Genomic DNA, 11,830 nt, shown 5'->3' with positions numbered 1-11,830 from the left:
AATAAAAATTGGTCCAGGGAAGCCACTCAGCAGTATCACAACGGTCCCAAGTTCATTTTCCTGTACTGAATTATAGTGATAAAAATAAATATGGGGGGAAGAGGGAGCAGGGAGAGGTTAAAAAGGAGGGGAAGAACGAGAAGATAGCAGAGCCACAGTACATACTCCACTGTGGCCTAATCTACATTTGACCCCTAGAGATAACCGCCTCATTTCTTATTTTATTGTGGCAAAATGCCAGGTAGCAAAACACTGCAGCGGGATCCTCCTTTCGGATGGAAGGAGGAGCATTTTGGGAACAGAGTTAGCTAAGACATCCGGCCGTGAGGAAGTGCACCTTCAGCTTTTTCTTTTTACAAACAACACGGAAACAGGTCAAGTGTGACTTGCATTGGTGGAGCTGGGCTTCCGCCCGCCAGCTCCGGCAGCACCGCGCTGGGCGCGGCCTGGGCGGGCACCGCGGCCGGGAGGCGGGGCGGGCAGCGCGCGGAGGCGGCGCAGTGGGGCCATGGCGGCACCCGGCGCGCTGCTGGTGATGGGCGTGAGCGGCTCCGGGAAGTAGGTCGGGGAAGCCTGGGGGGCGCGGGGACGGGCAGCCGGGGAGAGAACTGTCCTGGGGCCTGTGGGGAAAGGGAGGGTCCTGGACAGCCCCCTCCCACTACCTCCCCCGGCCCCCCCGGCGTAGCCGAGGTTCAGGAAGCCTGGGCACCTGCCCTCCAGCTCCTACCTGCTGGGGCCACACCTGGTTGTCCCCCCGCAACCCAGAGGCTCTCGCGGAGGTCCCGCCGCCGGCCATCTGGGCGGCCACAGGAGCAGGTGTTTGGGGCCCTCGGACAGATGCAGGTGTCCTAGGCTCCTTCAGGCCTGCCAGGCTGAGCCGGACAACCCCCTAACGCCACCCAAGGCCCCAGATGTTACTGATTGCATTTTTGAAAAGTGAATTTATTCAATCTGTTGTTTTCCTCATTTTCGGATCAGTGTGTGTCAGCTTAACTTGGAAGGAGTGTTAATATGACAGTGACTCCTGAGGCTTTGAAGTGTGTATGGAAGGAGCACTGTGATGGTGGTAATTCTTGTCCTGTGTGTCTTGAAATAAAAATAAAAATCACTAAAGGAAACCATATATTTTGGATAGAGGCAGAGAGAAATTGAGAGGGAAAGGGGGCGGGCTGGGACACCTGCAGGCCTGCTTCACTTCTGTAGGTAGAGGCAGGCGCTTGAACCCAGGTCTTGGGTATGTGATAATGTGTGCACTCAACCTGGTGAGTTGTGCTTTTTTGAGCTAAGAGTTAATTCTTAAACCTCCCATAGAACCTTCCTTCCAGTGTCTTCATAAGAATTGCATCACCTTATGAAGTCAGTACTTTTTGTTTTTCAAAAAATAAACATCTTTGGGGGGAAGGACATAGCATAATGGTTATGCAAAAGAGACTCTCAAGCCTTGAGGCTCCCAGTCCCAGATTAAATCCCCTGCACCACCATAAAGTAGAGCTGAGCAGTGCTCTGGTAGAAAGGGAAGAAAATCTACCCAAATTTTCAGGAAAAACAAACACACAAACTTGAAGTCAAATGAAATTTTATGTATTTGGGGTAGGGGGAGAAACAAGAGCTAGATATGTTTTTTTTTTTTAATTATTAAATTCATGGAGCAAACCTTAGTTACACTCTAGATTTGAGTCAGAAGCATCACTAATACTCCAGTATCAAAGCTATTCATGTAATACCTGCAGGGCAGCCACCTGTTTTCGAGAGGGATCCTAGGAGCCTAGGATGGAATGGAGGCAAGAGTGCTCATGTGGACATTTATGTTCTCTCCACAGATCGAGTGTGGGCTCCCTGCTGGCATCCGAGGTAGCCTACAAGTCCCATTGTGTGGCCTCACCTCACTGCTTCTCTCCTTTCCCCTCCCATTTCTTGGCCTCTAGTTTTTTTGTTTGTTTGTTTGTTGTTGTTTGTTTTCATTTTTTTGCTGGTAGGGCTATCACTGGGGCTCAGTGCCTGTATCACAGATCCACCACTCCTAGCAGCCATGTTTCCTTTGATAGGATAGAGTGATATAGAGAGGGGAAGGGAGATACATAAAGGGAGAGAGACCTGGGGAGATAGCATAATGGTTATGCAAAAGACTGTCATGCCGGAGGCCTAAAACTTCCTACCCCTGGTACCACCATAAGCCAGAGCTGAGTAGTACTCTGGTCTCTCTGTCTCTGATAAAATAAAATGAAATAAGAGGGAGAGAGAGATAGACATCTGCAGAACTGCTTCACCACTTGCTGCAGGTGGGGAGCAGGGGCTCAAACCTGGGCCCTTGTAAATAAAAATGTGTGCGCTCAACCAGGGACACCACCACCTGGACCCTGTCTAGTAATTTTTGTGAGGCTCACCACACAATCCTCCGCACAGTCTGTACATCCATTTTGATTTTCTCCTTAATTATTAAAAATGGTGATGCAAAGCAGCCCTGCTTCCCTGCTACTGTAGACCTGGGCAGGGGTGAGATGTTGGTTCAGGCTATGGGTGGGGAGGGTCCTGGGAGTGCTCTCTATACTTGACTGTACTAGTAACCCTGAAGTAGCTGTCCCCTGGGATGCACTGCCTGCCACATATACCCTGTCACCTTCTTCTTAAAGCTTGGATGGAAATTCTATGATGCAGATGACTATCATCCAGAGGAGAATCGAATCAAGATGAGCAATGGGATACCGCTGAATGACCAGGTACTGCCTGCCATTTGCTTTGTCTCCATGTCCCTATTGCAAAGTGGCATTGGATAGAAAGAAAATGTTTTTCTTTTGATAGGACAGAGAGAAATGGAGAAGGGAGGGAGGGAGAGAAACCTACAACACTGCTTCACTGCTTGTGAAGCTTTCCTTCCTGCACATAGGGACAGGGGCTTGAACCCATGTCTTACCCACAGTAATGTGTATGCTCTATAGGGTGTACCACTGCCTGGCACTAAGAATTTGATTAAATTAACATTTATATCCACAAGACTTTACTTTTTTTTGGTTATCCAGGGTTATCGCTTGGGACTTGGTGCCTGTGCTATGAACTCACTGCTCCTGGAGGCAATTTTTCCTTTGGTTGCCCTTGTTATTATTATTATTACTATTGCTGTCATTGTTATTGGAGAGGACAGAGAGAAATTGAGAGAGGAGGAAGAGACACCTGCAGACATGCTTCATCACCTGTGAAGTGACCCCTCTGAGGTGGGGAGCTGGGGGCTTGAACTGGGATCCTCCCACCAGTCCTTGTGCTTCACCCCATGTGGCTTAACCCACTGCACTACTGCCCAGCCCCTGACTTTAACCTCTTTTAACCACTGTATACCCCCCCAAGGCCTGACAATGTCAGAAAATATTTGTGGCCTACTTGTGAGTCAATGAATGAATAACTCACTTCATTCCTGTGCACATCAACATGAGACCATTTCCCAGAAAGTCTTTCTCGAACCAGAGTTACACACTGGATTGGGCATAAACTTACTCAGGAGAGTCTGTGAAAATAAGGGTCAAGGGCCAGGTCTGCAGCAGCTGAGTCAGGCCCCACATGCTTCTGAGCATGTCCAAAGGGCAGGGGTAGAATGGGGCTGAGCAAAGACCAAGTCTGCTTTCACTTTTGGTGACCTTGGCTACGCTCACTCGCTTCTTTGTGTCTTCCCTTGGAGGTCTAGCGATTTTTAACCATTACTAGGGCTACTTCTCCAGTTCTGTGGATTTACCTGTTTTATGACATACAGCTTGAATTTGCATTGGTTTAGGCTTTGAACCATCAAAATCCCCTTTGCCATATTTGATTTTAAAAGATAATATAAGAAGTAGAGCATGGGGGGTCAGGTGGTAGCACAGCAAGTTAAGAACATGTGGTGCAAAGTGCAAGGACTGGCGTAAGGATTCCGGTTCAAGCCCCTGGCTCCCCGCCTGCAGGGGGGTCGCTTCACAAATGGTGAAGCAGGTCTGCAGGTGTCTCTCTTTTTCTCCGTCTCCCTCAATTTCTGTCTGTCCTATTTAACAACAATGACAGCAATAACAATAACAACAAACAACAAGAGCAACAAAAGGAAAAATGGCCTCCGAGAGCAGTAGATTTGAATGCAGTCACCGAGCCCCAGCAACAACCCTGGAGGCAAGGAAAAAAAAAAAGAAAGAAAGAAAGAAAGAAAGAGAAATAGAGTATGACTTTGGTAAATGGTTAGTCTTTCTGTTCCTGTTTTCTCCTGTGAAGTAGAGGGAGTAAGTGACCTATCAGTTTTCCTGGGAGGATTAAATGAGATAGTACGGGGGGGGGGGGGGGAGTGCACAGTTAAGTGACTGAAACTTTCAGTAAACGTCAGTTCTTATTTATTATCATTGCTAATACATGTGTGATAAAAACCACAGTGTGTGTGAAATGTGACTGAGTTGGTGTTTTCTCCTTCGTGAGTGCAAATACAGCTAGCTAAGTTAGCAGCCAGGAAAATGTCTCAGCTGGTAGAGCTCAGGACTTGCACAGCTGAGGCTCCATATCAATTCCTGGCTTCTCATATGAAATAAATGTTTTTAGAAGCCTCAAATAATTGGGAGTCAGGCGGTAGCACAGTGGGTTAAGCGCAGGTGGCACAAAGCGCCCAGTTCGAGCTCTGGCTCCCCACCTGCAGGGGGGTGGCTTCACAAACAGTGAAGCAGGTCTGCAGGTGTCTATCATCAATAACTACAACAATAAAGCAACAAGGGCAACAAAATAGAATAAATAAAAAGCCTCAAATATAAGTTAAAAAAACAACAGTATGTTGCATCCCAAAGGAATGAGTTTTAAAACAGCACCCTTCCACTCTTCACTAGTGAGGCCTGTTTAAGTGGGCCTTATGGATGGAGTCCACAAAGGGGACACTGAATTGCTACCTATATTCAGGAGAAATCACATGAGTTAGCCTACTAACTTTGAGGAAAAGTGAAATGGGGAGAAGAGGAGGTAGAGAGGCAGATAGTTTATGATCTTAGTTAAGAGTCCTGGGCTCATTGCTAATTTAGACCAATGTCCTCATGGCATATCTCTTTCTTCTTCTCATATGAAATAAATATGTATATATTTTTAAAAATAGAGAAAGGTAGAGAGTGAAAAAACCACAGTACCAAAGCTTCCTTGAGGGTGGTGGGGGCCAGGTTTGAGCCTGGATCATACAGATGGCAAAGGAGAACAGCATCCAAGTGAACAGTTTTGTCAGTCCTAAAACAATTTATTAAAAAAAAAAAAAAAAAAAAAAAAGCAAGGAGGCTGGGCAGAGGCACATGGTTAAGTGCACGGACCAGCGCAAGGATTCCGGTTAAAGGGCTCAGTTCAAGCCCCCTAGCTCCCCACCTTCATGGGGGTCACTTCACAAGGGGGTCTCTCCCTCTCTATCTTCCCCTTTTCTCTCAATTTCTCTCTGTCCTGTCCAACAACAAACAAAACAAAGTGGAAACAGTGGCCACCAGGAGCAGTGGATTTGTAGTGCAGGCACCGAGCTCCATTGATAACCCTGGAGGCAAAAATAAATAAATATGTTAAGCATAAGTCAAGGTAGTACTACCTATAGTATGCTTATTTTTAAAAATATTTTATTTGATAGGACAGTCAGAAATTGCAAAGGGAGGGAGAGAAAGAGGGACTGAGCAACAGAGAAACCTGCAGATGTGCTTCACTGCTTGTAAACTACCACCCCCCTTCCCAGCACCACATCCTGAAAGTTTCGTGAACAAGCCAGAACCAATAGACTAGGCAGGTGATACACAACTGGCATTTTAGGACCACTGTACTTATTGTGAAAAGAGTTCCTGATGTCACAGCCAGGAAAATGCTTCTGTACTTAACTTCCTAGTAATTTGGCTGCTCAGCCTTAAACCGTGCCTACTTTTCAAAACCAATAAGCTCTCTTTTGACCTTAACCCAGATGAACATGCTTACATATATTTCTGCACAATGGTCACAGAAGAATCACTGTGTCTACTTCAATTTCAGGACAGAATTCCATGGCTTTGCAAATTGCACGACATTTTACTAAGGTAAGACAATGTCAGACCCTGGCATAAACCAGTAAGTACAGAAAACTCACAAAAAAGTACAGGACAAATAATGTGTGTGCGTGCTTTGAAATCACACAGTTGACTGAATCTCAAAGCATCCCAGAAATGGAATGCATATCTATGAAGTAGGCATTCTGATCTTAATCTGTTGCAAATATGTAACATATATTGGCATTCTGAAGGTAAATCTAGACAGCTCCTTTAATTATTAACTGGGACTCTATTAACTTGGCCAACCATATGGTTGCTGCCCAAATCTTTTTCAGCTCACAGACTTTCAGGAATTTACTAAAGAGAAGCAGCACTTACAATGAGTATATGAGTATCTGGTATATAATTAAGTGTTCAAATGATAACCAGAATCGCCATTCTCATAGCCTTTTTTTTTTTCCTTTTTGGTCATAGCACTCTTAGTCACCATCTTCTCTTCCCCCATGTCAAGCCATGACAACCTGGAAAAGCTAAGATCATTTATAGTTCAACAAATAACTTGATCAAGGATTCAAGTCCCCAAATAATTAATTTCTGTACAGCAAATGAGGTCTCCTCCACCCAGCTGTGAGCCCAACGTCTGGGAATCCTTATTGAGATGGAGGATATAGCAAAGACAGAACAGGTTATAGCTTTTTTAGCTGTGGCCATATTTTTATACACCTAAAAGCATCCAAGCTATATGATGTTAGATTATATTTATGATTTTAAAACTGCTTTATATTTTTCACATAATACTGATAGAGCTGCCAGCCCTTATGACTTTTACAGTTTAAGGCTAGGCCGCAGGGTTTGAGAGTTTCGGCCCACAAGGGCCTCAATATAAACAGGCGCATCAGAGAACAATACTGAACTTAAGGCAGGAACAGAAATTAGATCTCCAGTTCCCACCAATGACCCCTGAGAACTAGGAAGCTCAAGGTCTAGTTGTTGCTGGTAATAAAACCCCATCCACTTTGACACCAGTCTAAACTGGCCATAAGTTTAAAGGCAGGTCCCTCTCTACCAAGTGCCTAAGCCCACTTACCCTTCACCTCTTTCTTGGAGTCTCTTCCTGCCACCATGATGACAGTAATAACACAAAGTAGCTGAATGGAAGCAGCAAATCACTCCAACAAGCAGTCTTGGGACTTGATGGTTTTCTCTTATTGTTGCCTTGCCAAGCATTTGCGTTTCTGGCTCAGGGATTTTTGGTAGCACATTCCTGGAAACTTCTCATGTCCTCCTCACCTTGGCCACAAGGAACTGAAGCTCCTTTTGCTCCTGCTTCCTGCAGCTGTGCACTAGGAACTTAACCAGACTTTCTCAGAATACTGTGTTCTAGGAGTGGGGAGACTCCAGTAGTGAAATTCAAATCGCTGAATGCAAATGGAAAATCTAGCTGTGTGTGTGGCACAGCCTCCTGCCAGCCACCCGAGTCCATGCGTTGTGGCCTAGACACATCATGCATCTTCAGGGGTAGGACCAGCGCTGACCTAGCACTTCCCATGTACTCAACACCTTGCTAGACTTTTTCTTTTATTTTTCTTTCTTTCTTTTTTTTTTTCCTCCAGGGTTATTGCCCGGCTCGGTGCCTGCACCACAAATCCACGGCTCCTGGAGGCCATTTTTCCCCCTTTTTGTTGCCCTAGTTGTTGCAGCCTCGTTGCGGTTATTATTGCCATTGTTGACGTTGCTTTGTTGTTGGATAGGACAGAGAGAAATGGAGAGAGGAGGGGAAGACAGAGAGAGGGGGTAGAGAAAGACACCTGCAGACCTGCTTCACCGCCCGTGAAGCGACTCCCCTGCAGGTGGGGAGCCGGGGGCTCGAACCAGGATCCTTACACCGGTCCCTGCGCTTTTGCGCCACGTGCTCTTAACCCACTGCGCGCCACCCCCCGACTCCCTATTTTTCTTTATTTTTTAAGGTAACTATTTTGTTACCTTTGCAGATTCTTTTTTTTAAATCTGTATTTATTGGATAGAGATAGCCAGAAATCAAGAGGGAAGGGGGTGATAGAGGAGAGAGACAGAGAGACACCTGCAGCATTGCTTCACCACTCGCAAAGCTTTCCCCCTACAGGTGGACACCAGGGGCTCGAACCGGGTCCTTGCGCATTGTAATACATGCGCTCAACCAGGTGTGCCACCACCCAGCCCCGCTAGACTTTTTTAATGAAGCTATATCACTCCACAATGACTTTTTCAGATATGTAGAGGGGGAAAAAACACAGGTGCAGACACCACAGCACTTCACATGTAGCGCTCCAAGTGTCTCTCATTTTCTCTATCCCCCTCCCAATTTCTCTCTATCCTATAAAAATGAAAACAAACATATAAAAAAATAAGTGGCCCAAAACAATGAAAGCATGCGTGCCCAGCCAGACTCTTTAAGAATGGGGGGGTGGGAGGGAGGTGAGACCTTAATTGCTAACATCTATTTTTGACCTGGAATCATACTGATAACATGAAGTTTTTTCTTTAATAAATGTATTTATTATTATTATTGTATTTACCAGAGCATGCTCAGCTCTGGCATATGGTGGTGCAGGGGATTGAACCTGGGATTTTGCAGCCTCAGGCATGAGAGTCTCTGCGTAACCACTATGCTATCTACCCCTGCCCCGATTTTATTAGAGACAAGGAGACTTAAACTTGGTCCTTGCACACTGTAATGTCTACGCTTAACCAGGTGTGCCACAACGTGAAGTTAACAACTGTTTTGTATTGCATACTGTATTCCCATAATGTAATCCTGAGAAAATACATCTCTTAATTATCAATACCATATATTCACATCATCCATTTACAAGAACAAAGACTGGTGAAAGCTCATTTGGATGTGTTGCTTTTGCCATGTGCACGACCAATGTTTGAGCTTATCCCCTACTGTACTGGAGGAACTTTCAGTGCTATGACTTTTTTCTTTCTCAGAGCAGTGAGGCCCCAGAAACTAAATAAATAAAAGGATGGTATTGTATTAAAAAAATAAAGACTTCGGGGGGTGGCTTGATGCAGGTTTAAAACTATCAAGGTTTATTACATGGCGGTTAGTTAGGTGGTAAAGAGGTAAATATCAGCTAGTTTTTTTCTAATATTTATTTGTTTTCCCTTTTGTTGCCCTTGTTTTTTTTATTGTTGTTGTAGTTACTTTTGCTGTTATTGATGTCGTCGTTGTTGGATAGGACAGAGAGAAATGGAGAGAGAAGGGGAAGACAGAGGAGGAAAGACACCTAGAGACCTGCTTCACCACCTGTGAAGCGACACCACTGCAGGTGCGGAGCCGGGGGCTCTAACTGGGGGATCGAACCTGGATCCTTACACCGGTCCTTGCGCCTTGCGCGCTTAACCCGCTGCGCTACCGCCCAACTCCCTATCAGCTAGTTCTTATGGGTGGAGAGGCACGAGTCTTTTAAGCTAGTTTTACCACAGCTGAGCTACACGTGCAAAGGTCCCGGGAGGAGCGGTCATAGTGGGTGCTGGGGAGTGGAGTCAGCATCCAGGAAGAGGAGGGAGACTTCCGGGAGGCTACTTAAATCAGTTCTGACACCCACAACCCCTTGTAAGTTGATACTATGTTCATAGGCTGAGGTCAGCTGTAGGCTAATTACGTTCATCAGCCATACGCTAGTTACATCTGTGTTTCAACAGGATTGAATATTTTCAAAATTTTTCTTCATTCCTTAGCACTCCACTCCATTTTATTTATTTTTAACAGAGATGTTACTTCAGGACAACATGTAGTCCTAGCCTGTTCGGCTCTCAAGAAAATGTACAGAGACATCTTAATTGGAGTAAAAGATGGTGTACCTCAGAAGTGTGAAGAGTCAGGAAAGGAAGGAACACTGACTACTGTGGAACTCTTGGTGGTCTATCTGAGTGGGACATGTGAGATCATCTCAGGACGCTTACTCAAAAGAAAAGGACATTTTATGCCCCCCGAGTTACTGCAGTCCCAGTTTGATGCTCTGGAACCCCCATCAGCTCCAGAAAATTTCATCCAAATCAACGTGGACAAAAGTCTTTCAGAAATAGTTTCTACAATTATGGAAGCTCTCAAGTGAAAGGATAAATTTCAAGTGATCCAGAACTGTTAAGCATAAATTTCTAAATCTTGTTTAAAATTTTTATTTTTCCCTTTTATCAGAGAAGTTGAGAAGGTAAGGGGAGATAGGGACAGCGTGAGATGTCTGCAGACCTGTTTCACCACTTGGTGGAGCAACACCCCCCTCCCCCCCGTGGGGAACTGGTGGCTTGAACCCAGATCCTTGATCTATGTGCACTTAACCTGGTGCGCCACTGCCTGGCCTCCAAAATTTCTAAATCTCTACCCTACCTCAACCGTGTTTGACTAACCTTGTTCATGTATTCTAAATACTAAAGTGGCCAACACAACGTGCTGAGATATGCCTACTTCTGTGTGTATCTTAAGAGCAGCTACTGTGGTGCTCTTACTATCATTAGTAGGAGAAGAATGTTCAAAGTAAAGTTTTTTAAGTTCCAATTCATGTGACCCAATCAGATGACCAGCGGAAATTTATAATCAATCCTATAGAAGTCTTATTTAGGATATTCTTGATCATGCCTATATTTAGACAAATAGATGAAACTTGACTATCCTTGGCATCTGCTGGACAGTAATCCAGACACATGTACAAAATGAAAATCACTCACCACCAAGTCATCTCATACAACTTCTATTCTCTCTCCTTGGGTCATTGAAGATAAACAATAGTAATAGATAAGGGAAAAAGTTCACAGATAGGCTTAAAAAATGCAAAGGCACAACTTAGTGAACAAAGTGTGTATTTTAACTAATCCAGATTGTCTCCTCATGTCTCCGTGAGATTAGGTTGCCCTCCTATTGCAAAAGTCATCAGTGCTGGTCACTGGGAGATGTCCTGGGCAAGAAGAAGCAGATATCACCAACACAAAAATAGACCTTCCAGTGTGGTAGCAGCAGCAGCAGCGCTGGGCAAGGTGATGGAGGAGGAAGTTGGAGGCTAGTGAATTTCTGGTACACAGTCCACCCTCTACAGAAGCAGAATCTGACCAGCATGGGTTGGGTTGGACCTTTTCCCCAGAAAGCCTCCAGAAGCAGTTTCCTTATCTTTCTATCCTAACCAGGGTCCCAAGGCTAGCCACTCTGTGCATTGATTGGTTATAAAATGTTTTGGAACTAGTTACTGTTTTCCTTCACAAAGGCATACATTTTTTGTAGAGACAGGAACTACAAATAGAGGAGTAATGGAATGAAATAGCCCTTCTGCGTGGTGAACCTGGCCTAAAAAAATGGAGCTCCAGGGATCAGAAGAGAGCTCATCCGGCACATCTTGCCATTCATAGAGCTCAGGTTTGAGCCTTAGTACCACGCTGGAGCACCATGACCCTATTTCTCTATCTGAAATAAACATAATGGAAAGGTCAGCCTGGGAAAGGGGAGATTGCATGTACAAGACCTTGGAAACACAAAACGGCCCCCAGATTTTACCCTTCAGGCTCCTATCTTCAGTTTACATCAGCCCTCATATTCAGGGTTCAGTCCTCAAGTGTTTCAGTCAATAGGAGAGTCAACCGCAGATACAAAGGAAAGAATCAATCCAGGTTGCATTCAGAGTCGCCAGGGAAGATCTGAGGACCCAAAACTATGGTTCTCCACCAGCTTCATGTGGCGTGGAAAGACAAGTCATTTCATACCCTCTGGCATAGGCTAGAATTTTCAGTGAAAGCCTTATACACACACACAAAGGATGGATAGGGCTGGGGAGCAGTGCACTTGTTAGAGCACACCATGCTCAAGGACCTGGGTTCAAACCTCT

The 11,830-nt window shown here is 45.2% G+C and overlaps 1 protein-coding gene across 3 annotated transcripts; it reads left to right on the top strand.

Moving 5' to 3' along the window:
• Positions 1-406: 406 nt before the first annotated feature.
• Positions 407-11,438, top strand: IDNK (IDNK gluconokinase). Of its 3 annotated transcripts, none has more exons than XM_007528388.3 (5): positions 412-558; positions 1,821-1,851; positions 2,631-2,717; positions 5,977-6,020; positions 9,730-11,438. In XM_007528388.3, exons 1-5 carry the CDS (start codon positions 509-511, stop codon positions 10,073-10,075), a joined length of 558 nt encoding a protein of 185 aa, XP_007528450.1. In that variant the 5' UTR covers positions 412-508; the 3' UTR covers positions 10,076-11,438. The 3 variants fall into 3 exon arrangements, with proteins under 3 accessions (XP_060055496.1, XP_007528450.1, XP_016046013.1); XM_016190527.2 differs by having other exon boundaries at positions 503-558; positions 2,656-2,717; XM_060199513.1 differs by lacking the exon at positions 2,631-2,717 and having other exon boundaries at positions 407-558.
• The last annotated feature ends 392 nt before the right edge of the window (positions 11,439-11,830 follow it).

The sequence above is a fragment of the Erinaceus europaeus genome, chromosome 10 (genome assembly GCF_950295315.1).
Source record: "Erinaceus europaeus chromosome 10, mEriEur2.1, whole genome shotgun sequence".
NCBI classification, from domain to species: Eukaryota; Metazoa; Chordata; class Mammalia; order Eulipotyphla; family Erinaceidae; genus Erinaceus; species Erinaceus europaeus.
The sequence above is the reverse complement of the archived record's forward strand: the minus strand, read 5'-3'. Positions and strand labels throughout refer to the sequence as shown.

Coding starts and splice junctions, on each gene's coding strand:
- IDNK (XM_007528388.3), top strand. CDS start 509: ATGGCGGCACCCGGCGCGCTGCTGGTGATGGGCGTGAGCGGCTCCGGG. Junction 1,852..2,630: donor GCTCCCTGCTGGCATCCGAG/GTAGCCTACAAG, acceptor TTCTTCTTAAAG/CTTGGATGGAAATTCTATGA. Junction 2,718..5,976: donor GGATACCGCTGAATGACCAG/GTACTGCCTGCC, acceptor CTTCAATTTCAG/GACAGAATTCCATGGCTTTG.